Source organism: Lathamus discolor, chromosome 6 (assembly GCF_037157495.1).
Source record: "Lathamus discolor isolate bLatDis1 chromosome 6, bLatDis1.hap1, whole genome shotgun sequence".
Lineage (NCBI taxonomy): Eukaryota > Metazoa > Chordata > Aves > Psittaciformes > Psittacidae > Lathamus > Lathamus discolor.
In genome coordinates, this window is record NC_088889.1 from 32,127,786 (window position 1) to 32,155,544 (window position 27,759).

The window sequence follows — 27,759 nt, forward strand, 5'->3', positions numbered from 1 at the left end:
GCAAACCACACAACAGGGCCTCTGGATGCTACAACTAAAATGAGGAAGGAGCTTGCTTCAAGACAGAAATTACAGGGTTTCTCCTCCAAATACTTTCTTTAATCTGAAGATATACAAACAATTTTGTCCCAGTACTGGGAAAATTTGGGAAAGTAGTGTTAACCCTCTGTGTCAATGACCAGCTGGAGTGCATGGAGCTTTGCCTGGTGATGCATGAGGAGGTGGCTGAGAATTCATGGATCAGGATTAAAGGAAGGGTAGGGGCTGTTCAGATTATACTGAGTGCCTGCAGGTTGCCCACCCAGAGAGATTTGAGTGCATGAGGCCCTCTCTAGAGAGGTAGGAGCAGTCTCATGTTAACAAGCCTTGGTCCTTGTTGGGGACTTCAATCATCCCAGTATCCGGAGACAGCACAGCAGGGCATAACCAATCCGGGTATGTCTTGACAACTTCCTTTTCCAGGTGGGAGAAGAGCCAATGAGGAAATGAGATATGTTGGACCTTTTTTTCACTAGCAAGGGGGGAAAAGGGCTGGTGGGGAATGCGAAGATCAAAACCAGCCTTGGTCTAGTGGAAGGCATCCCTGCCTATGGCAGGGGGCTGGATCTGGATGATCTTTAAGGTCCTTTCCAACCCAGACCATTCTATGATTCTATATTAAAACATTGGTTACTTTGGTTGCATTTACAAATGCATAACAATGCATGTGTCTGTCAAATACCACACCTGCTTATAAACATGAGCAGCTACTTAAGGTGAGGATCATACGACAAATAACATGCTCCAAAGAGCTTTCCTTAGAGTGCTCTGATGACAAGCATACAAGGAGAAGGACTGAATTTCAGAAAACAATCCTTTCTGTAGCTACACATTCATTTTTCTTTCTGATGCCTTAAGTATTTCTGATAACTATTTCATGCAAGGCTAACAACTCTGGCTGCTATTGGAAAATGGGAACTAAGACTGCTTCAGGCATAGTAGACACTAACATCAGCAGTTTATCTGTCGGTGCCAATCCTGAACTCTTACTGGGATCTTATTACTAACATCAAGAAACAACATATGACTTCCATTTTTAAGTTAGTTTCTGAAATTTAGTCTTGTTCTTATACTTTTCTATTAAGGAAACAGGAAAATCCTTTGTGATACTTTATCAGCAATCACAAAATCTTTAATCCAAAAATATTAGACGTTACCAACATTTCTAAAGTGGTTGTCTGGAAAAGCTTTGTGCATATCAATGTCAGCTTTTTACATGCTAGTAGTTAGACCTTTCACTGGTATTACAACAAAATCTTTTGACAATGTGGCCTCTGAAATGTTAGTAAATTGAAAAGTCAAAGCCTTCACCTCACCATGTCAATAACAACTGCTATCATATTTCAAGTTTGGGGTTTTTTTTAATTGCACAGTTTAGGTACAAACCAATGTTCAATCTGCACAGCATGTTAATATAAAACCAGTCCGTAACAATGGTTGTGTTATACCTGTCCTGCACTCCTGTGCATTGCTGAATGTTGGTGCACTCCTATTAATAACTAGAAAAGAAAAACAGCACGAATTGTGGATTGGCAGATACTGGTATGTCCTTCTAAGGATTTTTCCTTCAAAAGAAAAAACCCAAAACTGACTGATCCGAAAGTTTTAATAAGTATAACTCACCATTTGGAAATGCTGGTAAATTAAAGTTAGTACTCTATAGAGCACATAGCATAGCTACTCATTTATGCAGGAGTCCATGTCAATAACAGTCTTAGCCCTTGGAAGCCTTTCTGAACAAATTTATTTTAGTCTCAGTTCTTATATTTGTGCAAACAAAAATAAAGAAACCCCTGAATACTTGGTGGGTTTTCTTAAGGTTTTTTTAATGAATGAATCAAAGCTATTTTGTAGGTTTTTTTAATTGTAACTATATTTAGCATGATTCTGAGATTAATTTTATTTACCATTACTTTCCTTAGCTAAACTGCATTGTAACTAAGACTTTCCAATTGTCTACCAGCTGTAACTCAGTATAAAACAGCTTGTAGGGTTGTGGTAATTTATTATTGTATTGCAAAATTAAATTGGTAAATGTACATTTGTTTGGAACTTAGTAATTTAATACACAGTGCTGTAAGCACCAAGAAATTAGATAGATTGAACTCATAGCAAGCATCTGCTGCTTCTTTCACATGCTACTGAATAGCAGTAATTCTCCCAGCAACATTTATTGACTCATTTGTAGACAATTCAACACAGGATAGTCTATAAGACTGCTGAGTAAATTACAGTAGCCATAGTTAATTTAATATAATTTCTTTTGATGAATGTCTTCTGGATTTCTATGGTTTGTAAATCCAATATAATTTCATTATAAATAGATTTCTGTCAAAGAGTGTAGAATTCAGATTATTAGGAAGAACTAAGGAACTATCAGAGGTCCCAAGTATATACCGTACACTTCTTGTTCCTCTTGTAATCATTACCCACCAGAGAATAATGGCAGAGAATGATGTCACAGTCTACTGCTACTATTTCTGGGCAACTCTTTAAAACTGCCCTGCTCTTACAGCATTTAACCCATAAAGTGGCTTTTAGAAATAGCTTAAGGGGTACAAAAGTCAGTTATTAAGTGTATGTCTTCAACAGGAAACAAGTCAAGAACAACAATGGACAGTAATTTCTTCAGAGAAGTGTTTGACTTTTCATTAAATAAAAGACTTTTTACTACATTTTCAAGTGCTGAAAAAGCTCAGTGCTCTCTTCTTCCATCCCCACCTTTCTGACAATTGATAGCTTACACATATATTTACTTTTAATTTGAAGCAAGTTCCTAGCATTATTTGTCCAGTTGAATAATACACACTGATGATATTTCTGAACTGAAATTGCTGAGGCTTTTTTTTTTTCTATGAACTGACTAAATACTAAACAGAAGATAAATAATAAAACTGCCTTTGCTTCTTAAATAATAATGCAGCTGAGAACAGTACAGACTGTTCCAGATCAGTACAGCGACGAAGGATATTGTCACTACCACTTTTGTGAGTTTTGTGTTTTACTTGCAAAACTGCAGAAACTAGTCTTCCAATTCTGCCCATGCAAAAAGTCCACAATCAGAGGCTTTTTGATCTATACAGTCACAAACTTAAGCCAATTTCCCAGGCTTCCAAGCCTTCCAAGTTGTTTCATCACAGTATTTCAACCTTCACCTAAAAATGTTTTGTTGTTTGTTTTTTTTCCCCACTCTTCACATAATACTGTTTTCACCAAAGAACTTTGCTCTCAAAACTAACTCACTCAAAGAGCCTGGCATTACTCTGCTCAAATTATAACCTTATTAGTAGCTTTAAAACTCAAGTAAGCTCACTGCACCACCAAGGACCATCTGGATGATGATTCTAGTCATATGCTTTAACTTTAGGTAGTCCTGCAAGGAGCAGGGATTCGGACTAAACGATCGTCATGGGTCCCTTCCAACTTGAGATCATTCATGATTTCATGTAGAAAAGTGGGGGGTTTTGGTGAGGTTTTTGTTTGGTTTTGTTTGGGTTTTTTTTAAGAATGTGCCACATCACACATTGGCAGGTAATACAAATATGAAGAGATGTCAGTGAGTGTTCTAAAGAGTGATCAAGCAACATCCTGATCAACTTTTATACAGGTTAACATATGTGCTATTTCTCTGCTAAATCCTTTTCAGGGAGAAGGAAGAAACTGAACTGGTGAAATGCTATTGGTAGGAGAGGCGAGTAGACAGTGATGCAGCTCAATTTAAGCAGAAGTTAAAGTTGGGGTTTTTTTCTGTTTAATAAAAATTCATGCAGATGAGGTTCAAAAGGAAGGCAGGACAGTTTGGAGAATAAGAATGATATTTAAAATGGTGTATAAATTACAGAAGAACAGAAGAATGAAAGCAAACAAGAGAAAGCAGACTGAACAGTTTAAAAAAAAAAAATCACCTCTTCAGAGATACACATGACATTATAAAGGCACCTCGTACTGTGAAGCATGACACTTTTTCCTACGAGATGCTATCATTAACCAAACATTTTGATCTTGCTCCCATTACACAATAAACAGTGGTGACTAAACTGACACTTCTTTGCTTAGGGATACAGGCAAAACTTTTCCTGTGAGACAGTGATTTGGGATTCTTAGCAAGGAGTTCAAAATACATGGAGTACAGTATAAAAACATCTTACAATTTTCTTCTGGCATACTTTGAAAAATCCTTGCATTATATGAAATTATCTGTCTAGCCCAGAGATCCTGCTTGTCCTTAAAGTACAGGTCACAGGCACATGTGGCTTCTTGTCAAGTAACCCTTTTATTCTTAGTGAACTTAGTTTTCAATAACAAACAACATAAATTTTAATTATTGGTGGCATAAAACCCAGGCACTTCCTTTATATTCATTATCAGAACATGTAAATATTAATTGCTATTTCTATTTCTGATACTTACTTATTTCTGCACTATTTCACCCACATTTTGGATCAACAGTGCACTGTAATCCAATCCTCTTTAACAAATTGTATGTGACAAATTGACCGTACAACTATAATAGTTTGATTCTAGATAAAAAAGTTTTACATAGCAGTGCATTTGGAAATGGTTCTGATCTATGTCAGAAAAATATTTTTGTGTGTGTTACTGATGAACTGGAGACTTTAATTTCAAATCTAATCACACACCAGTTAGTGATCTGGCAGAAAATTCAGCAACTGTTTCATCAGCTATGCATTACTTACACAAACAGTTCTTTCAAACTTCAAGCAGAAATTTTTATTCCATTTCAACTGGGTGCATATCTAACATAGTAATTGAATAGTTTTGACCCTTTATTCATTAAATTAATTATTTCCCTGGTTGAACTGCCAAAAAAGTTCTGCAACTTTTACCTATGTCTAAAAGTTTAAACAATAGGTACTCAAACTTGATCTTACCAATTCAGTGCAGAAGCAATATTAAGAACCATAAAAGAAAAATTCTGGACAGGGTAAGAGAGCAGCTTAGGAAAACTTTTGGAGAATAAATGTTACAACCATATGGACAATACAATCTTTCTCGAGGCCACAAATCACTTCAGCACTATGGAATTAAATTGCTACAACAAGTGTTCAAAGTCCTACTGATATTTAATTTTTCTGCAGTTTCACCAAATACCTTTCTTTCCTTTCTATTCACCAAAATGCCCAATCACCTCAATAGTTTAAAATGTCAAATCATTTTCAATTCAAGCACTACCTATTCAGCCAGGTATTTTCACCTTTTTCTGTTAACAGACAATTTTCTGTAGCTTACTGCTTACTCTCAAGTCTCAGGAGCACTGAACTTTCTAGGCAGCTCAGCTACCGGACACATGATGCGTTTCAGCTGCTGCTCAGGCTCAAGTAAATTCTGTTAACATGAAGTCATTACATACGGGGATCTTACCATGTTGATAGATGAGTGACCTAGTTTTAAGTATTAGAATGTTTTGCTTCTCAAAACAGACAGCAATCTGTCTCTTGGTATTTGCAAATTATCATTCCTGACTATCACCCATGTAAGAGAAGATTTCTCTCTCCTATGCAACTTTTAAAGCTTCACATCTGTACTCTGACGTGATGTACTACCTGGATCATTAGTTCAACAGAATACTGACTGAAATAATGGAATAGTATTTTGTAAAAACAGAAAATGGAACATATGAATTACTTACATTTTTTACGTCATTTTCATGGTGAAAAATATATTCAAACAATGCCTGTCAGAAGAATTTTTAAAACATTGTCATATTTGAAGATAAAAATTGGCAACATTCTTTTACAGGCATGCAGAATCTTGATTATGCTAAGCGGAAATTAATTATTTGTGAAAGCAATCACATTCACACACACAACTGCTGACACGTACATTTAATTAATACTTGAATAGACAAGAATTATAGATTGCTACATCGTCATTACAGGAAAGCATTTTAATTCTTAATTTGTTGCCAGAGACCAGTGGAATTGCCTCTTATCTTTGGTCCTTAAAGTCACTTTTAAAAAAAGGCAGCTATCATTTGAAAGTAAATATAGATTTGAAAACCTGGTACCATTTTCATGGCTTTGTAATTGGAAAATCAACAAGTGACCTAATAAAAGACTTTCTGCAATGTATAGTTAGGTGCTTATGGTTGCTAGTGGTTTAACCTTGATCTTTTTCTGCATCCAAATCCCAGTCTTAATTGCTTCAAAAGAACAGAATGTTTTTCTAAATTCTTACTGTTTGTTATTAAAACCAAAAAAGAAAAAAAGAGAAAAGAAGAAAATATTGCCCCATGAGGAAAAAAAATAACAAGACAGCAGTCTTCCAAGGGCTTCCACAACTCTCTTGCTAGCTTTTCTTAGACAAAATTCTTAAAAGACTTACCTTAAGGAAACTAGAGAATTACTAATGAATTGTCATGTCTGAGAAGGAAAGTAAATCGCAACCTACTCTTTTTTTTCTACTTTTGGTCAGAAAAGACTGAACAGATGATTGAAAAAAATTAAAGAACTACACATAAAACCACATTTATAGGGAAATTGGAATAGGCAGATAACAAAAGAATAGAAAATAAAGAAATATTGGAATATTTCCTCTTCTAGTTCAATAACAGGGAAGTTGTGTTCAGTAAAAGTGGGTAAATCTAATGTGATGAAAGATGCTTTCTTCCATGTCTGGCACAAGAAATTTACCACTGTTACCTATATACCTTGACCTTCAAAAGGATTTAAATGACTGAACATTAACTTGGATTAAAAAGAAAACTCTAGAGTTATTAAGATAACTATTAAAAATCCATAAGCAAAAATGATAAAACTTCCTGGTTTATACTATAAATGTTGCTGAGATTTACTAGAGGCTCTCTCTGGCAGTATGTGTTACCTCATACATCTACTATGGGGTTTCCTGCAATAGTCCTTAACATGGCTGATGCTAGTCACAAAGAACCTACATTCCTGTATACTTCAAAACTTTGGAAAACCAAGTCATGCAATGAAAAGATAGATAAACTAACTTAAAAAGTAAAAAAATCTATATATATACAAAAAGATGTGATGAGTATACTTTGGAAACATAGAAGGAAGAAGCACATGGAAGGATTATATACAGGCTAATTATGTGAATCTAGTAGTTGTAAGATTTAGCATCTTTTTGCACCTGGGAGAGGTGACAGCTCAAAAGAGTTTTAAAACTTTAAGCAGTGATTCTTAATACAGAGTGTAGGCTGCAGTCTCATCTCCTGCCTTGGCTTTAGCCTTAATGCTGTCATGTTTAAAAAACCCTCAACTTATAAATCCATGCAGCTCCCAATTTAAACTTAGATCTTACATTCTGTGTGAACTATTAATGTCAAAATGTATTAAATTCATAATACTGACAAGTACACTTGCTGCCTATGAATGTTACTGTGACTGTTGCTTTACATTTTTTGGCTTAACCTTCTTTTCACATAAAACTGAAGGAAAATAGAGCTACCCCATTGTCCAGAAAATGCTAATTAAATCCCAAAATTGTTAAAAAAACACACTTCTTATTCCTGAGAGCTGTTGCTGGGAACAAATATTTCATCTGAAAGCTAACCTACCTACTTAAATAGTATACAGAGTTACCAAACACAATTAAAAGCTAGCTGTCTGAAATCAGAAGAACTAAGCCCAGTTTCTTATGGATGTGTCTTCTGTTTCTTAATCCTTCCCAGGTTTCCTACATTTCTCCCTACTTTACTGACTGTGATAGATCTAGAATAATGTGTGCTTTGGCAAGGTCGTAACTGAACAAAAGGCCTGCTGTTTTTTCAGAACTGATAAACTCACTCATAACTGCCCAAATTTTGCTAAAGTTTGGAAGTCTTTCACTATCTTGCCAGACTAGAACTTACTATATTTGAGATATATTTTCCTGCCTAGTTTAAAGAGCACAAGGTACAGGTATGTAAGAACACAGTGCAATTACACAAAATTTAGTTCCTTTGAAAACGACACTGAGAAGTGATACCCTACATCAGTCTAGATCAGGTTTTACAAAGCAACAGAATTTGCTAATTGCTTATGAAAAATTATTGACTAAAGTTTTGAACTGGAGGAGCTAATTTCCACTAGCAGATTATTAGGTACAGCTAGTCTTCTAACAGTGTTCACCACTACATTTCTCAAAACAGACTGAATACATATGGGTTCCTTCAACCCTAGGCTGCTAACCAAATACAGCTTGTGAGAGTGTCTGATAGTCGTTTGATACCTTGTGCAAAATGTGTTGTTGGCCTCAGCCCAACAGCTGGTTTCTGTGAACAAAATATGCACAGAAATCATCATCATCTATACAACTTACTGGTTGTGCTGGGGAAAGATACAACTGAAAGGCTAGACTGACAACTCATAGCATGACTTTTAGGTCCCTTCCACTCAGAGCTTAAAATAGTAAACTGGGCAGATAACCTGGATAAACCTGTTCTATTGGCAGATCGTATGAGTTTCAGTGGCTGTCAACCAGAAGATCTTAAATGAAAATTAAGGAGGATTCTGATCAAAAAGATGAAATCTCTTTATCTAGAAAGTATTATCTCATGCCATAAAATGAAAAGGAAAAATCCAGACTATTTGAATATTTTTAGGCCAGGATTGCCGTTTGTACACAGAACTGCATTTCCAGACACTAAGCAGAGTTCTGCTGGAATTTTTTAATCCTGGAATTTTTTTTAGTTGCCTTTCATCACTCTTATATGCACAATTCAAAGTTATTTACGAATGGAATATTTTAATCTATACATGTTCTTCCGATGTTGAAGGATGTGATCCTGCCCCTCTACTCCGTTCTTGTGAGACCTCACTTGGAGTATTGTGTGCAGTTCTGGTGACCTCAACATAAAAAGGACATGGAACTGCTGGAACAAGTCCAGAGGAGAGCCACAAGGATGATCAGGGGACTGGAGCACCTCCCGTATGAAGACAGGCTGGGAAAGCTGGGGCTGTTCAGCCTGGAGAAGAGAAGGCTGCGTGGGGACCTAATAGCAGTCTTCCAGTACCTGAAGGGGGCCTATAGGGATGCTGGGGAGGGACTCTTCATCAGGGACTGTAGTGGTAGGACAAGGGGTAATGGGTTAAAACTTAAAACAGGGAAAGTTTAGATTGAATATAAAGAGGAAGTTCTTTCCTGTTAGGGTGGTGAGGCACTGAAATGGGTTGCCCAGGGAGGTTGTGAATGCTTCATTCCTGGCAGTGCTCACGGCCAGGTTGGACAGAGCCTTGGGTGACATCGTTGAGCGTGAGGTGTCCCTGCCATGGCAGGGGGGTTGAAGCTAGATGATCTTAAGGTCCTTTCCAACCCTAACTAGTCTATGATTCTATGTTACAGTTTCAACATAGTTTCTTCAGACATATTTTCAATTTCAAGTCTGGTAACCACTGTCAAAAGATAAGTAAATGCACCCTTTTTCTGAACTTTACATCTACACCATAGTTCATTGTATCTCTATGTACAATTACATTAGAATGATGCCAGAAAATAAGGAAAAGATATCACAAAATTAATAGAAATAGTTACATACCTTTGCCAGTTTGGGTTTTTGAGCATATTTTGCTAAATTCAGTCGAGACAGATTTATGAAAGGGCCATCTGGATTTGTTATCATTGAAGCCTGAAGGGGAGACAGAATTTTTTAAGTAGGAAGATGGATCCCCTATACTTCTCTGGAAAATTTTCAAAACATTTGTAGTGTAAAAAAAAAAAAAAAAAAAAAAATCAGAAACAAACAAAAAGAAAACCCACAAAACCAAACAAAGCATTTACAGATTCAGTACTCTACTGCGCAATACAGACTCTTCTTACTGAACTTCAGCTTTTCTGAAAGCCAGGACTTTGTCCCACTCCCACACAGTCCCCAAAAGAGGTTGCACAAACTACCTTCTAGAGCTGCCTTTTTATTCCCTCTCTCTACTGTTTCCATAATAAGCCCAAACATGTAGTTTAGACTAACTGTCGGATGGACTGAAGGTAGTTGGGATATATAACAAAAAGTCTTCAGGAAAGGTTTAGGACTATCAGTTAATAACTGCAATACTGAGAATATAGCACATTTTGCCATAAATGTAATTTAATCTGTATTACATATTCATGCCAATTGCAAATTATTAATTTTACTAATAAGCCAGGATAAAACCAGTATAATTTATTTTCCTTATCTTCTGAAGTAACAAGACACTGAGAGATTAGTAACTGTTTTGTAGTAAACTGAAAAACTTGGAGCGGGTTTCAACATACTTACAGGGAAGTCATGTCATAGTCTTTTCATGGCCTTCAGTGAATAAAAGTCTCACAGAACTTGTGAGTTTCGAATTTATGTGATGTTTTGGGAATTTATGCACATTTTAATATAAAAAGGCTAGAAAACAAGTAACATTTTCAAACTATACTATGAAAAGTTAGAAAAAGAAATTAAAAATGCTCACTTCCTTCAAACTTGAGTTTAGATGAAGCTTTTAAATCAATTACAATGTCACTGTACCAATACTCTCCCCAAGAAAGCCATCATTCTGAAAGCAGAGTCTACCAACTTACCGTTCCTAGCCTAATATATCTCCCAGAAGCACTAGTAATTGGGCGAGCTGTGAGAGGTGTATTTATAGCCTGTTCCATAGTACCTGGCCGTCCACTTTGCGTGCTGGGTCTTACAAATCCTGTAATAGGTCTTCCTGATTGAGTTACTGGCCTGAAAATATTAAACACATTATCCTTATATTGTGTGTTTTTTATCAATAGAGAATTTAAACACTTATACCTGAAACATTTCATTTCCAGAAGTTACATTTAGGATTTGCTCAATTTCAATTGGTCACACTTAAAAAAATATAAACAATTACATACCGAACAGCTGGGCTGGGGCCTCCACCTTGGCTAGTTCCAGGGAGTTTCAAAGATGTTCCTGGCCCTATAAAATGAGTGTATTTCTCACTTTACATCGAGACACATCACCTTTGTCTGGCAGACTTTAAAAAATTTTGTTTTACAAGAAACTGGAAAGCTCTTTGTTCAAACACAGAACAAAGAACATACACAAAGGAGACAAAAAACAAATATTGCACAGTACTACTGATAAATTATCAGACTATTGTGAGAAACCTGCCACAGTGAACACTACTTTCTTACTTCTACCCTTCCCATTCTCTCCCCTACCCCACTTGGAAGAAGTGAGCTAATGGCTGTGTGGGGCTTAGCTGCCTACTGGGGCTAACCCACAACAATTCTCAAGATCATCTTAGGAGCAACAGATAGCACTGAAGTAAGAAAGGTTACCGAAACTATGAGATCATGCTAATTTGAAATGGTATATTTTCTATGTGGGACTAAAATAGCAGCCAGACTTGAGTAAAGAAACCAAAGCCTTCAGCTGCAGGGCAGATGGAGAATGAGCTCTCATATCATTAGACCTCTGTAGGACCCCACCAACAATTTAGGGCACACTAAAGTTCAAACGCATCCATATTCAAAGGTCATCAATGAAAATATTGAATTGGCTTGAGCACAGGTGAATAGCTGAAGGGTCCCCTTTTCACATATTTATGTTTTGACAGTGGATCATCAAGCATTACTAGTTCCTGCATGTAGATCTTCCATCATCTTCACTGACACATGATTATAGTCAGTTTTTCTAACCTCCTGAGTGAATGTCTAAGAGATGGTTTCAAAAACTTGGTTAAAAGCAAGATATGACATCTACACCTTTGGGCTTGTTCACTACTTGTTACCATGTACAGAAAGAAATGAGACCTCAGTTGAAAAAGACAGTTCTTGACATATCACTGTTATTTATCTACTTGCTTTCTAGATATGTATGAACTGCTTTTATTCCAAATGTTTCAAAGAACTGAAGTTAAGCTGATAAATAGATAGGGTTTTTTTCTCCTTTAATTCACCAAGATAAAGCCTGAGTTTTCCTCCTTCAGTTTTTTCTCTCTCCTGCCCTCAAGCTCCGATTACCTCTGAGATACTGCCAGACTGCTGTTTAAACCAGTAGACTTATCCAAATTTTTAACTTCTAACTCAATCTAAATACCTTTTAGCTTTTTTAATCCATAATGCCAAACTAAATATATAAGTGATGTTAAAAAAAAAAGGAGCAAAACTCAGGATTCTCTCTCTTCTGGATAGCTGCACTTAGGATCTCTGTTGCTTACTTGCTCTTTACAGTCCTGTGAATCTTCAATTTTTTACCCAACAGAAAGGGTGGCCAGCCCATCCAGCAGAGCTTCTAGCATAACAATGGCACTCTTCCAAGAAATGGAGAAAGTGGCTTTCAACTTTTCAGGCTAGCAGATGCTGAACTACTTTTCCACTTTCAGAGCCTATGTTTTTTAAACTATCACAATAATACAAAAAAGGTAGAGCTTTCAAATCCCTTTTCTAGACACAGTTTGTCGTGGTTTAAACAAAGTCAGCCATAAATCATGCAGTTGCTCTCTCACTCCCCCCCTTCTTGCCCTTCCCCTACTCCCGGAAGGACAGAGGGGAGAATCAAAAAGAATGCAACTCCCATGGGTTGAGATAAGAACAATTTAGTAACTAAGGTATAACATAAACCACTACTGTTACCACCAATAATAATAATGAAGGAAATAACAAGGGAAGAGAATACAACACCTCACCACCAGCCAACCAATAACTCACCCCACCCCGACCGAGCAGCGACCGACACCTAGTCCAACCCTGCAGTCTACTAACCCTTCCAGGTAACTCTCCGTTACAGCCTGGGCATGACGTGCTATGGTATGGAATACCTCTTTGACTAGTGTGGATCAGGTGTCCTGTCTCTGCTTCCTCCCAGCTTCCCCTCCTCCCTGGCAGAGCATGAGGCTCAGAAAGTCCTTGGCCAGACTAAAACATTTGTGTTATCAGCTCTGTTCCCAGGCCAAAAGTCAAAACACAGCGCTGCACCAGCTACTAAGAAGGAGAAAAATGACTGCTACTGCTGAACCCAGGACAGTTTTTAATAACTATGATTGTTTCATGCTTTTGGTGCACTGGGACAATGCTTACAGGATTTAGTTCCCTCGATCTCACCCCAGACAACTCAATCCTTTAAGAAACCCAACTGAGCTATGAAGAGGCATCAAGAGGCCCATGTGCATGTGGCCACTAAAGGCACCAGAATTTAAGACTGTAATTTCAGCAGTTAGTGATGAGTGTAGATGACTCCTGTAACTTCCTTGTCAATGAAATAGCTGTGATTAGTATGAGCTGCCAATTAGTATGTGTTTCTGAACAATGTGTTGTCAAGGTAACACTTTTAACAAGATTACAAGATTACAACATTAGCTGATAAACTGCATGGTGTTAAGCGTCCAAACGCAGTATGCTCGGAATTTTCTGTAAAATGATGCTACAGGACATTTTTATTAATAAACAGGACTGATAAAAAATTAACACAGCAAAATAATAAACATTTAAAAACTAATGGAAATAGATTTTATATGTATGAAGTGGAACCATAGAAAAGTAGTACTTTCCACTGGACCCTTTACAATTCAGTAACTACTTAATAATGCAAGACCAAGACCAAACCATTATTAAGATAGCTTAATCTGGAAAATAAGATAAGGACAGACGAAAATTTTAAATGGATATTTAACTGATGCAAAAGGATTTGAACTGCTTAGTAAGTGAAGTGCATACAATACCAGTTGTAATATGTGAGGTATGACTACACATTTTTAAGTTTGTAAGCTATAAATATAGTGGTGGAGGATATCCTAGATTTGCCACAGTAAAAGATCCTGAGTCCTGCACAACTATGGATAACACATTTTAACAGCAAAAGAAAAAACCCACAGTCAGCTACCACTTTTTCTTATTAGATTATGTGCAAAAGTAGACGTGATCACAGAATTACAGAATGGCTGATGTTGGCAGGGACCTCTGGAGGTCATCCAATCCAGCCAGGCTCGAACAGGCCACATAAAGCCAGCTGCCTTGGACCCTGCCTAGATGGTTTCTGAAAATCTCTAAGGACAGAGACTCCACAACCTCCTTGGGCAACCTGTGCCAGTGTTTGGTCACCCTCACAGTAAAAAACAGTGCTTCCTGATTTTTAACCAGAGCCTCCTGTTTCAGTTTGTGTCTACTGCCTCTGGTCCTGTCACTGAGCATCACAGCAAAGACTAAATCCATTCTCTTTGCTCCTTCCCAAGTGGTATCTGTGCTTATCTTTTATATAAAAATGTTACAGAAAAGCACTTCAGGTATATAAAGAAAGTAAAATCAAACTGTGGAAGAAAAAAGTATTTTCTATGTATCAGTGTATTTTCTATGTATCAAACTGTGGAAGAAAAAAGTATTTTCTATGTATCATTGTCTGGTTTAGTGACAAACTGAAAAAGCAGGCAGATTAACTAGAAAGAGTTAAGAGAGTTTCAAGATTTAACTAAAAAATTAGAATATACACTTTAGAATGAGAAAATTGTTTAGTTTACCAAAGAAAAGATTACTGGATGACTTAATGACAGCTTTAGCTACTTTGGAAATACACCTTTGAAAATAAAGGCCTCGTATCAGGCTTAAACTGTACACAAAAAAGCAACAACTGGAGCTACAGTTGGTAATTCCCACTAAAGATATGGCATACACTGATAAAAGCTAGCAAACTTGGTAATTTAATGAAGACTGCAGGGGGTTCTCTCTCTGTGGAAAGTTCTTATGCTTTCTGAAATCTGCATACTAGCTCAGGCACATCTAGTGGATTTGAAGCACAAATAGCAAAGTCTTATCTCATTGATTCAGGAGCGCAGGCCACACTATCATAATGATTTTCCTTGGCTTCAAAATCTGTGACACACTATCTAGAATGTCACCTTTTTTTTCTGTTTAAATATAGCATGAATGTATTTTTCCATAATGCCTTATTTCTTACTAAAATTCATCAAATGACTTTTCTTGGCAGATGGTCTCTACCACAGGGGACATAAAATCAAATAGAAGTCTAAATCTCATTATGCTGCTGTAAAACAGACACATGTAATTAGATTATTATAATGTATAAACACAACCTGAATACAGCTTGACTGTATTATGTGACCAAGCATATAATGAACATTTTTTTAAATGTCATCAGAGAGATATGCAATTGCCTGCTTCTATCCAGATGAGAAAAGCTTTTAATGCTTCAAGTATTAGTTCTGGACTACATCCAGCTCTTCTCTTGAATTCTTTGACATGGTAGGCAGCTAAGAGCCACATCTAATAAGATGCCTAAAAATTCCCATGTGGACTGGACTGAAGAAACAGAGAAAACCAGAAAAAAGGCCAAAAAGTAGTAGAAGACTACTAATTACAGCTCACTTAGAAGGGAACTGATGAAGCTGAACACAGCTGCGTGCAAGAAGCACTGACAGGGCTGAAGAACTGCTCTGGAAAGGAAGAGACGAAAAAGTAGAGAAAGGCAGGAGAGAGAAAATGAAAATGTTTGTGGGAAATTATACAAAAGGTGATGTCAGATTTGCCCAGACTGTTGCCTACAGTACAAGCATATGGATGAGATTCACACTACATCAAGAGCATATATTTTTCTCTAGTTTCCCACAGTGCCTAAGAAGCCAGAAAGAAGTAAAAGAAACAATGCACTGATGGAAAACAGCCAGTCAGTACAGACATGTAGAGGAAAAGCTGACAAAACACTATTTGTCTGAAGCCCTGTCTGACAAGATTAAGCACTACATCAAGATCATGTGGTGTATCTCAACAGTGCCATGTAGCCATGAAACAATCTAAAGAAGAGAAAACTCTTCTTGTAGCAATAGCTAAAAGCAGTATCAAGTCACCTCAGTATGTACTATTTTGTGCTAGAATCCAATCCTGAACAAAAGAGATCTTCTTGCTTTAATATCTATAAGTGAAAGTTGTTCTTACGTGCAACTTGAGCAATGGCATTTTCATCTAGCACCATCTCTGCGACTTCTTCTTGATCCATATCAATTTCATCCACGTACACCATTTCTGTCAAAGCTCGTGTTTTCAGGCTCCAGGCAGCCTGAATAAGGATAAAACAAAATGTAAAATTTTTCAGGACACAAAGTAAATAATCTAATCAGCAGTTTTGCCATTTCTTTATTATTATTGCCTTGAAAGTTCTAATAGGCTTGAACAAGGTATTGACTTAAACAGTTGTGTGTACACTGCAGTTGCCTGATGCAGTGGAAAGGGGATCAAGACTTCAGACAACTCTTTTGGAGGGAAAAGCTATAGTCATTGAGTTTGGAGGACAGAATTTCATTCCTCATGAAAAGTTACGACTAATTTAAGTCAGTGCAACCCTCTGAGAACTTGTGCTTTTGAAGAAATCCCCAGATACCAGTGCTGCTCAAATACCACTGCTGACAGACGCATTATTTAAATTGGGATGGGAGAGGGAGGTAAGTAAACAACTGTAATGCAAAATAATGCAGTTTCTAGGCATCTGTAGAGAAAGAAGGGAAACCTTTTAACCAGCAGTTACAGTACATTACTATCCACAGGTGACAGTCTTTAGAAAGATAATCTCGAACGCCTTCGTTCAAAGCATCAAGTGTAAAAAGTGTGTAAATGTATAAATTAAGCATCTCCAATTGTGAGATTATTGGAGTACTTGTTAGTGAACTGAACTGACAAATTGCTACATTAAATGTCTTGGAAGATTACACAGGCAGTTTGGAAAGGCAAGCCTAATTCTAGCCTATGTGACAAGCTTTGTGTAGACTGTAGAGAAAACAAATCAATACAGAAAAGAAAAACCAGTGGCAGCCATATCAGCAAAATAACTGCAGATCCAATCACTTTGATAATTTAATATGCCTGTAATGTACTTATGGAGAAGGTATAATAAAAGGAGCTGTAAGATTAATCCCTGATCTTCCCTTGTGACAAGCAACACGTCTGGCATTTATTAAGACGACCCTGCAGTTTTATGAAATGGGCACTCAAACAGCAGGAACAAGAAAGGGACAGCTCATTTCAGACAACCCACATATACACAGCATAATAATAGATTTACCTTGCTTAACTCATAATCAGAACAGAACTTTACAATAACTGATAGTGATTAAAGAGGGAAAGAGTATCTTAACTACTGTAATTACAAAAATGTAATACAGCATTTCTTAAGAAGTCTAAACTCCAGAAAGAAAAGTGACAGTGTTTTTCACTTAGTTCCAGATAACTGGTTTTTAACTGAATCTTGTATCTTCCTATTGCTCCTCAAACTCCAGAAACCAAATTTAAAAAATAGATAAAATCTAAAATACATAAAATGTATTTTCTAAAAATAATAACACACATTTGTAAGAGGTTTCATTCTTCAATAATCCTTTTAATTACCATTCATTTCATTATGTATACAGTGAAAACCCCACAACACAACTACCTTGTGAATCATAATCCTTAAAGTTAAGAAGATATCTGTCAGTACTTCACCGAAACCATTTTGTATGCAACCAACTTGCATGATTTCATTGGAATTTAATTGGAAACTTGTAAAATATGTTACTGAGCTGTATTTAAAGATGCATTTTCATGTTGCATTTAATCTCTTCTGACTGTAGGCTGGAGCCAAAAGATGCCAGCTTGCACATTACTATTCTTCCCATCTCAGTAACCTAGTGCTAATGTGGACAGAGTGAAAGCTAATCAATTACCCTCAGTCTTCCATCACTTACACAAAGCATCATCACGCAGCTTCAACACTACCAGATTCTACACAAGGCAGGCAGTGAGAATGAGCTGTAGGAGCAGGAAGATCATGTGTAGCACCCCACTACTATATTGCATTAAATGAAATGTGAAAGTGAGCCCTAACAGCTTAAATATTGTTCTGTCTGTGAAATACACATTGTCTTTTCCCTAATTTCATCACCAGATGAAGGTCATTCAGCTCAAAACAGATTCAATTTAGCTTTCAGAAGGCACTAAGCTACTGAACTGTTGAATAAATCTACAGAAAATATCTGAGAGAAATAAAATTCTATCAACTAGATAAGCTGCCTATTTAAAATACCCTTTTCAAGTATACTGCCTTACAAATGATGAAATACAAATTTATGCCATTACGGATTTAACAACAAAACAAGTATCAGTTGTATCAGAAATTCTTCCCTGTGATTGTATCTAATAATTGTATTCATGAAAAGAATTTTACCTGAAACACGGAGTATTCAGAATCAGGCTCCTGAAAAGAGATTAAATAGGAACTAAGGAATTGAAATGTCAAACAATAAAAACAATGACAAAAAACGGAATTATGCTCTGTGACCACCTCACTTTGAACAAAGATCTTCTTTCTCAACTTACACACATTATTGAGCTAATCAGTGTTTCACACAATAAAAGCAGATTTGCAGTAAGCACATTTTTCAGATCTCTTTTGCTTTTTGGTTTCTGCTGGATCATGTTGGCCAAATCTTGTAGCACATTACAGAATTATTAAACTGAAAAATGGTACCAAAAAAAAACCCAAACCAAACCAAAAAACTTGGAAAATGGAAGCAAATCTCTCAAACGTTAACCACACTATTACGCCGTGGGCTTCAGAATGCCTACATAATAACATCCATCTTTGTGAATTTTTGTTAACCGCTGATGGTTATCACACTGATATCACTGATCATATATATATAAAAGAGAATTCCTGCAGAAACTGATTTTTTTTTTTTCTTACTTCTATGATAGAAATGTTGTATTTACTGTATTCTGGACAGTAATACTGTTAAGTGGAATAAATATCAAACTAATAGTTTATTGCACAATCCAGTAAACAAAAGATGAAGTTTACTACAAGCCAGAAAGCAGGAATTTACATCTGTTCAAAAATTTCAGGTAAAAGTTAGTGAATAATAACAGGAATTGTAGATTTATCATAATTTATTGTCTAATTTTCATGTTTATATAACATTTAAACTATCCTTCACAGCTTCTGCTGCTCAGTTCCAGGCACTAGGGAGGGATTTCTCCTCTCTAACATATTACTTAGCTGGAGGGGAAAGACAAAGAAGGTGGGAGATGGATGCTACTTTCTTTAAATCACTATTAGTCTTTCATAGAGTCAGCTCATTTTTGCTCCTAGAGACGGTGGAAAATTTCTTACACATCTGGCCTTCTGTAAATCTACTAAAGTCAGCTATACTAGACTGAATATAGAACCTTAGTGTAACACAGACTAGAAAGGGACTTTAGGAAGTCTCTAGTCCAAAGCCCCGCTCAAAGCAAGGTCAGTTATGAGGTCAGTTGAGGTTGCTTAGAGCTTTGCCCAGTTGGGTATTGAAAATTTCCAAGGATGGCGACCACACGATGCCCCTGTGCAACCTGCTCCACTGTCTTACAGAGAAATGTTTTACCTTGTACCAAGCCAAAGCCTCCTTTATTTCAATTTATATTTGACATTTTTCACTCTATGCACCACTGTGAGGGTGGTCCATCTTCCTGATAATCTCCTTGTATGCATTAGAAGGCTGCTACTGGATCACACCAATGTCTTCTCCAAGCTGAAGCACTGCTCAGCTTGCTGTTAGCTTCCTTTGCAGCCAGGGCACACTGCTGGCTCACATTTCACCAGGAAAATGGTGAGGTCAAGCTTGCCCTTTTCCTTTGTAGTATGACATAAGGTCTACTTTCAATTTGAGCACTTATTACTGAGCAAATTCCATGACTGCAGGGACCTGGAAGACTGGTGATGCCCTTGCATCTTCCTTCTGTAGTGTACTGGAACTTCATTGGCCTTTAGGGATTCTATTTGGAATCTCAAACTTGTTCACCAGTGTCACAATGCATCACACAGCTTATAAATTTAGTATTTTAAAGAACTAAACATTAACTGAGGGATTAATCTCAACTCTCTGTGATGTACCTGGCCTTGATTAAGGCACTGAAACTACCTTCATATTTTAGATTATGTATGATTAAATGAACTTCAGGTTCTTGTACCATGTTTTATTTATAGTATTGCTCTTCTAAAAAATAAACTGCTCTAGCTTTCTACGTAATAAAGGACATGGAGATATTTCAGCTTGCATTTTATTCACTCTATCATATCCAAGTGTTACTGCACATACAGTGTACTAGAAAATGTACACGAAAACAGCAGTAGGTCATCTTCCATAATGTATGTGTAACAGTAACTAATGAGGACAAGGTTAGGAATATTACAATGCCTTGACGTTTCAGATGTGTACCGCGCTTAGGCACTGTTCATTAGTACAAAAAATAATTAAAAAGGAAAATAAGTTTACTTATCTAGCAGCATTCATATTGCTAAAAAATACAGAAAATTACTTCCCTCATCACTTTGAAAAAAAAGTAAGAGTTGACAAGCAATGCTTACTAAAAACATTGCTGTCATAATGGTAGGTGATTGTCCATATATCTTAATATATTGTTGCAGGTTTTGACCAGAAATAACATAAACCCTCAAGTAAGTGATAGAGCCTCCCCACTAAACACAAGTCTGGAACAAAAAAAAATAACATTAAAATATATCTTAACATGGGTGGATCCAGCAGTTTCTATTCATGCAAGTAATCCACTGGAACTAGGTTCCAAATAAAGATTTCTTTGAGAGGATTTACAAATAGTGGTGCCCTGTAAGCTTGTGTCTCAAAACAAAAGGTCAAATTTATTCTTCATTTACACATATAAAGCTCCTTTGAAATTAATAAGATTGTAAAAGCAATAAATGAAGGATTTAACACAGATCTCTAAATCCACCAAGGGCATTTTAAAATTAAAGTTAATGTGTAGAGTCAGTTTATTTGAAGACCAAAAACATTTAGAAAATTAAGTCTTCTGATGCTTATAGCCTAGAAGAGGGAATGAAACAAGATTACACACCTCATATTCAAATAAAGCTTCACTCTACAATTAGTTTCAGGTCAGTATGATTTCATACATGCAGAATATTAAAATCAGTATACTCTAAAAATGCTCTTCAAATACTTAACAGCAGAAACACAGAAAAAAACATTACCCAGGAACAATGACTTCACTATATGTATCACTAATTTTTATGCAAAGACTTAATAACTATAATCTCTTGAACCGATAACTGATTTCACTTAAAAGATTTTTTTTCAAATCAAGTTCCATGTACATAAACACATCCGTGGTAATTTTATTATGACCTTAGAAAAAACAGTATGCACATAATAGTAGCTGAAAGTTCACCATGGGAGAAGAAAGGACCAATGAACAAAGGAAATCCTCACTGCAGACCATTAATCAAGTTGAAGGCAGGACATACACTGTATGTCTATTAATTACATTAGGCATTTTATTCTTTTTTAATTGTTAAACTACAGCAGGCCTCAGACATTGGTGCTGGTTATTGCCTTGAATCTGACATATGGAACACAAAGAAGAGTAATCAGATTAGGTAACTAATCAGGATGATCAACAGCAACAGCCCTGGATTGTGTTTCCTCTAGGTCATGCTATTACTATAAACATAGAAGACAACGCCTGTCTGCTTACAACAGAAAATAACTAAACAGAACATCAGGGCTTTATGTGTTTGTATGCCCAAAAGCTAGTCACAGAAAATACAGCTTTTATCCATCCTAAGATTGTCAGCATAAAAGTAAATGCCATCAATAAAATCTATATTCCCAATCCTTACACAAAGAAATGCACAGAGCATTTTATAGAAAAAATATTCAAGTCTTCCATAAAATCTATCTCAGTAGCAGCTACTTATTCTTCTATCACTGTTTGGCACATTTTATTCATTAAGAACTCTTCAGGAAAACAACTGATTTTAAAATGTTTTGATTCCATTGTTCTGTTCTTTAAGAATTCAAGTTTATAATGATACTACTACGTGAGAATATTCCTGATTCATGCCCAGTTGAGTAAAAGGTCAACACCATACCTTAAAAACCTCCTACGGCTTACCGCATCTGGTTACAGAGTTCAAAGAGAGTTCTACACCGATTAAGAAAGCTTCTAATTATATGGACACGTAACCAGTGACTGTATCATTACTAAACTTATTTTTGAGACTATCAAATCATCTTTTACGATGTTCTTAAAAGAGAACTTATTTAAAATCATTACATGTGCAATGAAAAATATTCTGAATACTAATCTATAAGTACATGAGTAGTAAATTAAGAGAAATATAAAGTCAAGAAAATTTATTATATTTATAAGTGTGATTGGCAAAAATGCCTATTTCTAAGGGTACTGTAGAAAGCTGATTTCAGCTGCCCGTAGTTTTGACACAGCACTGAGGATGCAATGGAAGAGGAGCAGTCCTACCATTTAGCAAATCAGCTGACAGCTAGGAAAAATGGACAGGCTTTCAAACAAGCAAGGTCTGATTATGCAGTTACTCTTTTCCTTTACTTACTAATTGTTACATTGCCTGTCACAGAAGGGAGAAGGTTAGTTGCCTGAACATGAAAAACTTCTTATCTTTGTCACAGCTTAACCATTCCTGAGCATCTCTTTGAAGGACACCATCTCATGTAGCTTGGCTTCTACCATATCCTAATGCATGCTTTTCGAAACTATGACCATGGCTGCTGTTCTTACACGATCCTTCTTTCCATGGTTGCAGAGGTTGGGACATACACGCTTAGCAGAATATAGGACAAGAGGATGGGAACAGATGGCACAGTGATTACAGCAGTTGAGTATTCCCTCGTGATGTGCAGCAGCTCACTAAATCCAAACTTGCCATGAGTGTTGTATTTGTCTGCTTTCTTTCCTGGTGCCTACCATGACATATCTTGGGCCTGATTTGCAGAAGTGCTGCAATAAAGGGTTTGACCATAAAATGTTTTAGAATTGCTATGTGTTTTTTAAGCATAAAACCCCACATGTATTGGGTTAAGCGCCAAAAATAATTTTAGATATTTCTCCAGCTTACACCAAAATGCTAGTAATATAATTCACACAGATGGAAGACAGCACTATTTTCTGGCAGGTAGCTAAAGACAGAAATAAAGTTTGATCAAAAATTTAGGAACTACTGATTTCATTAACATGCCACCTTCAGAAGTATCACAGACTTCAGCAATCAATCTGCATGAGAATGATCATGGATTCTTAATTAACTTAAAAAAAAATAATCTTAGCCCACTGTTCTAGAATCTGCAACTACAGCAACTTAACTGATACGCTACCATTAGAATAAAAACAGAATAATGTAAAATAGCATTAGGCTATGCAAGCCTGGAGAATAAATAATGTTTGTCGCTTATTCGAGTTCTAATTACTTTACCGTTCAGCCTTCCAGTTTTCAAAATGTTTTGTAAGGTTTCGGCTACACATGAAACATGACATGGACAGTGGGATTGAGTGCACCCTCAGCAAGTTTGCCAATGACACCAAGCTGTGTGGTCCGGTAGATATGCTGGAGGGAAGGGATGCCATCCAGAGGGACCTTGACACACTTGTGAGGTGGGCTGATGCCAACCTTATGAAGTTAAACCACAACAAGTGCAAGGTCCTACACCTGGGTCGGAGCAATCCCAGGCACAACTACAGATTGGGCAAAGGAGAGATTCAGAGCTGCCCCGTGGAGAAGGACTTGGGGGTGCTGGTTGATGAGAAAATGAACATGAGCCAGCAGTGTGCACTCGCAGCCCAGAAAGCCAACTGTATCCTGGGCTGCATCAAAAGGAGCATGACCAACAGGTCGAAGGAGGTGATCCTGCCCCTCTACTCTGCTCTTGTGAGACCTCACCTGGAGTATTGTGTGCAGGTCTGGTGTCCTCAACATAAAAAGGACATGGAACTGCTGGAACAAGTCCAGAGGAGGGCCACGAGGATGATCAGGGGACTGGAGCACCTCCCGTACGAAGACAGGCTGAGGAAGTTGGGTCTGTTCAGCCTGGAGAAGAGAAGGCTGCGTGGGGACCTAATAGCAGCCTTCCAGTATCTGAAGGGGGCCTATAGGGATGCTGGGGAGGAACTCTTCATCAGGGACTGTAGTGACAGGACAAGGGGTAACGGGTTCAAACTTAAACAGGGGAAGTTTAGATTGGATATAAGGAGGAAATTCTTTCCTGTTAGGGTGGTGAGACACTGGAATGGGTTGCCCAGGGAGGTTGTGAGTGCTCCATCCCTGTCGGTGTTCAAGGCCAGGTTGGATGAAGCCTTGGATGGGATGGTTTAGTGAGGTGTCCCTGTCCATGGCAGGGGGGTCAGAACTAGATGATCTTGAGGTCCTTTCCAACCCTAACTATTCTATGATTCTACGATTCTAGGGGCACATTGCTATTTGCTTTGCTCTGTGCCTGAAGCCCACCTGGGCAAATGTGATAGACTGGTACCTGAAAGCAGCAAGTGTAGAAAGCAATAAGCTGAGAGTGTAACAACGTAAGTAGGAAAAAGACTTGCAAGCCTTTACAAATGAGAAATAGAATAATAAAATACAGGCTTCCATGGACTGATAACTAGTAAATATTAACATTTTGTGTTGATTACAATAAAAAGTGGGAAATATAAAATATCATGAGCACAGTTGGATGAAGAAGAGAAATGCCATTCCGTGCTAAATCTGTCATCAATGTTAAAGCTATGTTTTAAATAGATAATTAGAAAATGTTTTCCTTGAAGATATTTCAAAGTGTAAGGTTTTGAATGTTGAGTTGGTTTGAGTTTGGTTCAAGTTGCACTCTTAGAAGTTATTTAACTGATACTCTAGTTTCTCCAACCTGCTGTGCCAAAATAATCAGGTGGCATAAAACCCATTACATTTTCTGTTAGAAGCTGTTCTCTTTGAACTAACAGGAATGATGGAAAAAAGCTGTGTAGGCATTACATTGTACAATATGAAGTACAGTATACTTCATGATCCTTCTGAAGAAACATGCTGAATTGCCACTTGATAATCACCTCTCCATTTCTCTTTTAAAAAGCTCTGTTTCTCTACTTCTATGAAAAACTTTATATAGGATAAAATCCGCTTGCTGTGCATACAACTTGCAGTTGTGCTTTACTCGAACACTTATCTATGAAAGATCCTCTTACAGGAAGACTGAAACATGCACTTCTAAAATGTGAAAGAGGAAAAGTGATATTTTGAAAGATAAAGTCAACATATTTTTAAATATTTTGGAAGTCACTAAATTTCTGTGACTAAATTAATGCCTGCTTAAAAGGATCTCTTAATAAGGATCCCTCAAGAACATTACACAGTGCAAGAGCAAAACTAACCATATTTCAAGTTTGCCCCTACGGAAAGCAAAGACATTTCTCCTCCATCTACACTTTCAGGTAAGCGTAAAATATGCTGCTACTGAAGAATACTTTTTTCACATAAAACTGTGAACAAGAATATAGCTCTGAAATGAACACACTGAAGTTATAAAGTCCAGTCCTTTGCAGGCAACCACAACATGAGAGTCATTCAGAACACTGACGAAGCTTGACCTTAAAATTCAGAAATTTCATATAGGGACTCTTCTAAGAGCTTGTGATTTGGTGTTGTATAGACATCATTCATACCCCCATCCCCCACTGTTTCTCAATGCATAATTATCTTACATGCTTTTACTCTTTCATACTTGTAGAAAATAAAGCTTATAGGCTGGTGTAATCATTTCAAAGACTAAATTAAGTGATGAACTGCTTATCCTAACTTTAGACAGTATTTGGAAAAACTCCCATATTGCTGGTATGTAATGTCCCGCTTCTCTAAGGAGAATGTATGGTTTAATCTAAGAAAACAACTAAATTTATACACTTAAATGTTTGCAGCATGCGTGATCCATGTTTGGAAGAAAGAAACAAAACCAAATGAGATCTACAGCCTCTCATTACTGTTTTGTTATTTTCCTCCTAAATATTTTTTCCAGCCTAAAACACCCTCTTCCTTACCCCACTTCTGTCCATTGCAGATATCTTCAACAAGTTCCTATGTGCTACCAGAAACAGCCTAACAAAAGTTTGGAGCTGCCAAGTGTAACAAGACAATTTTATACCTGGGCTTCAGCATACAGGAGAAATGCAGTTGTCTTCATATTTGCATGTTGACATCTTAAGAGTGGAAAACATCTTACTAACAAAAATTATAAATTAATAGCAACAGAATCATTACCTTTATGACTCCTACTGTTATTTTCTATACTGTCTCAAGAGTTTCTATCACGAATCAAGTGCCGTACTTCTACATGCAAAGATCACACATACCAAGACACAATAATGTCAATATACATAAATGATACAGGACTTTCACAGAACTAATACTCAATCACATCTAGTGCTCAGGGCCAGTTTTCTTAGAATGTTTTCTCTGCCCATTTTTTTTTTTTCTGCTGGTTGCTCCTTGTTGGTGCCTTACAGTATATAATATCATGCTAAAAAAAAACCAAAAAAACAAAAACCACAAAATCATGTTTTAAATATCTATCCTAAACCAGTTTAAACAATTACTGTGCTTTATATTTCAACAATTGTGTGACTATACAGCTTAAGAGTTTGCCTTTGTGATGAACTCAAAATATGTAGCTATAGGATGCTACACATTACATGAATACAAATATTAATCACAAACAACATTCTCAAATCCTTCCTTCTTGCAGAAAGGTGAGAAAATATGTAGGTATTGAACAACACATGGCCAACATTTTCAGAGACTGCAGCTGGAGAAAGAGCAAAAAGAGAGGAATGGAAACGCCTTTTGGCTATCGGTAATGCTCCTACATATGCTGAGCTAAAATGAGTGTCTCTTAACCTTATGACGTTTAGTCCATACAGCAACCGTGATATCTGAACATCTATGTAGTATCAACAGTAACACCCTCAAGCATATCTGATTTGTGTTGGCTTTTCTTACTTTAACTCTGCAAAACCTTGACTGAGTTAAAATTCTTCCTGTGGGGAGTCCTGGGACCCCACTATTGCCACCGCTTCATTCCCAGCAGCACAAGGTGCCTCCTCCCCTCCTCTTTGTGGCTGGGGCGGGAGGTACTACCAGGCAGCGTGTAAGTAGGACCCGGCATCCCTGCGCTGGCTGCCGCCGGGTACACAGCAGCCGTAGGGGGCTCGGTGAGAAGGCGCTGCCGGGCCTTTCTCCTCTTCCCCCCCTCTCCTCCTCCTGGCCAGGCATGGCGCGGCCCGGCCCGCTAACTGGGGGTCACACCGGGCCTCTCGGCGGCTGCAACAGGTAGAGAAGGAGCGCCGGGATGCTCGCCCAGTTGGGACGCTGAGAAGAGGGGCCGCGGCCGGCTGCCCACCGATACCGCCGCCTCCCGGCCCCCCACTACCTGTTCGCCAGGCGGCCCCTCCAGCAGCTGCGAGCAGAGATCCGAGCACTGCCGGAACTTCCTCCGCCTGAAGTAGCTCCAGGCCTGGAACAGCGGCTCCGGCTCCAGCCCCATGCCGCCGGCGGGTCAGCCACAGCGGCTCCGGTGGGTTCCGGGCCGGCTGCCTGCCGAGCGGGCCCTGGGGCGGAGCGCCGCCGGCCAAGCTGCTGCCGCGGAAACGACGGGCCCGGGCAGGCCGAGGCGGAGCCTGCCGGCGCGACGCGAAGGCTCCCGGGGCGGGGCGGGGGCGGCAGCTCTGGGCGATCCCAGGCGGCTACGTGCACCTTGGGCAGGGCACGGCGACCCCGGCGCGGCCCCGCTCTGCGGGAGCCTCTCCAGGGTGACCAAAAGCAGAGTGTGCTCTCTAGTAATGAGAACGGAAGATGTCAGATAACCCCACGGTTTAACAGTGTCCTGTTATTTCCTACCCTATCATCAAGAGCCATTTCGAATTTGAATATATGCCTAAACGAGAATAATACAGTCCTTTAATTCTTAC

The 27,759-nt window shown here is 37.8% G+C and overlaps 1 protein-coding gene across 1 annotated transcript in view; it reads right to left on the minus strand.

The window, feature by feature from the left end:
* The window catches only part of TTC8 (tetratricopeptide repeat domain 8), a 43,144-nt gene extending 15,675 nt beyond the window's left edge, over nucleotides 1–27,469 (minus strand). The window contains exons 1-7 of the mRNA XM_065685868.1: nucleotides 27,222–27,469; nucleotides 18,155–18,184; nucleotides 15,895–16,015; nucleotides 10,861–10,924; nucleotides 10,555–10,705; nucleotides 9,545–9,634; nucleotides 5,690–5,734 (exon numbers count right to left, since the gene is read on the minus strand). Coding sequence (XP_065541940.1) covers nucleotides 5,690–5,734; nucleotides 9,545–9,634; nucleotides 10,555–10,705; nucleotides 10,861–10,924; nucleotides 15,895–16,015; nucleotides 18,155–18,184; nucleotides 27,222–27,335 — 615 coding nt within the window. The 5' untranslated portion in view covers nucleotides 27,336–27,469. The remainder of the gene's footprint in view (nucleotides 1–5,689; nucleotides 5,735–9,544; nucleotides 9,635–10,554; nucleotides 10,706–10,860; nucleotides 10,925–15,894; nucleotides 16,016–18,154; nucleotides 18,185–27,221) is intronic.
* Nucleotides 27,470–27,759: the final 290 nt, after the last annotated feature.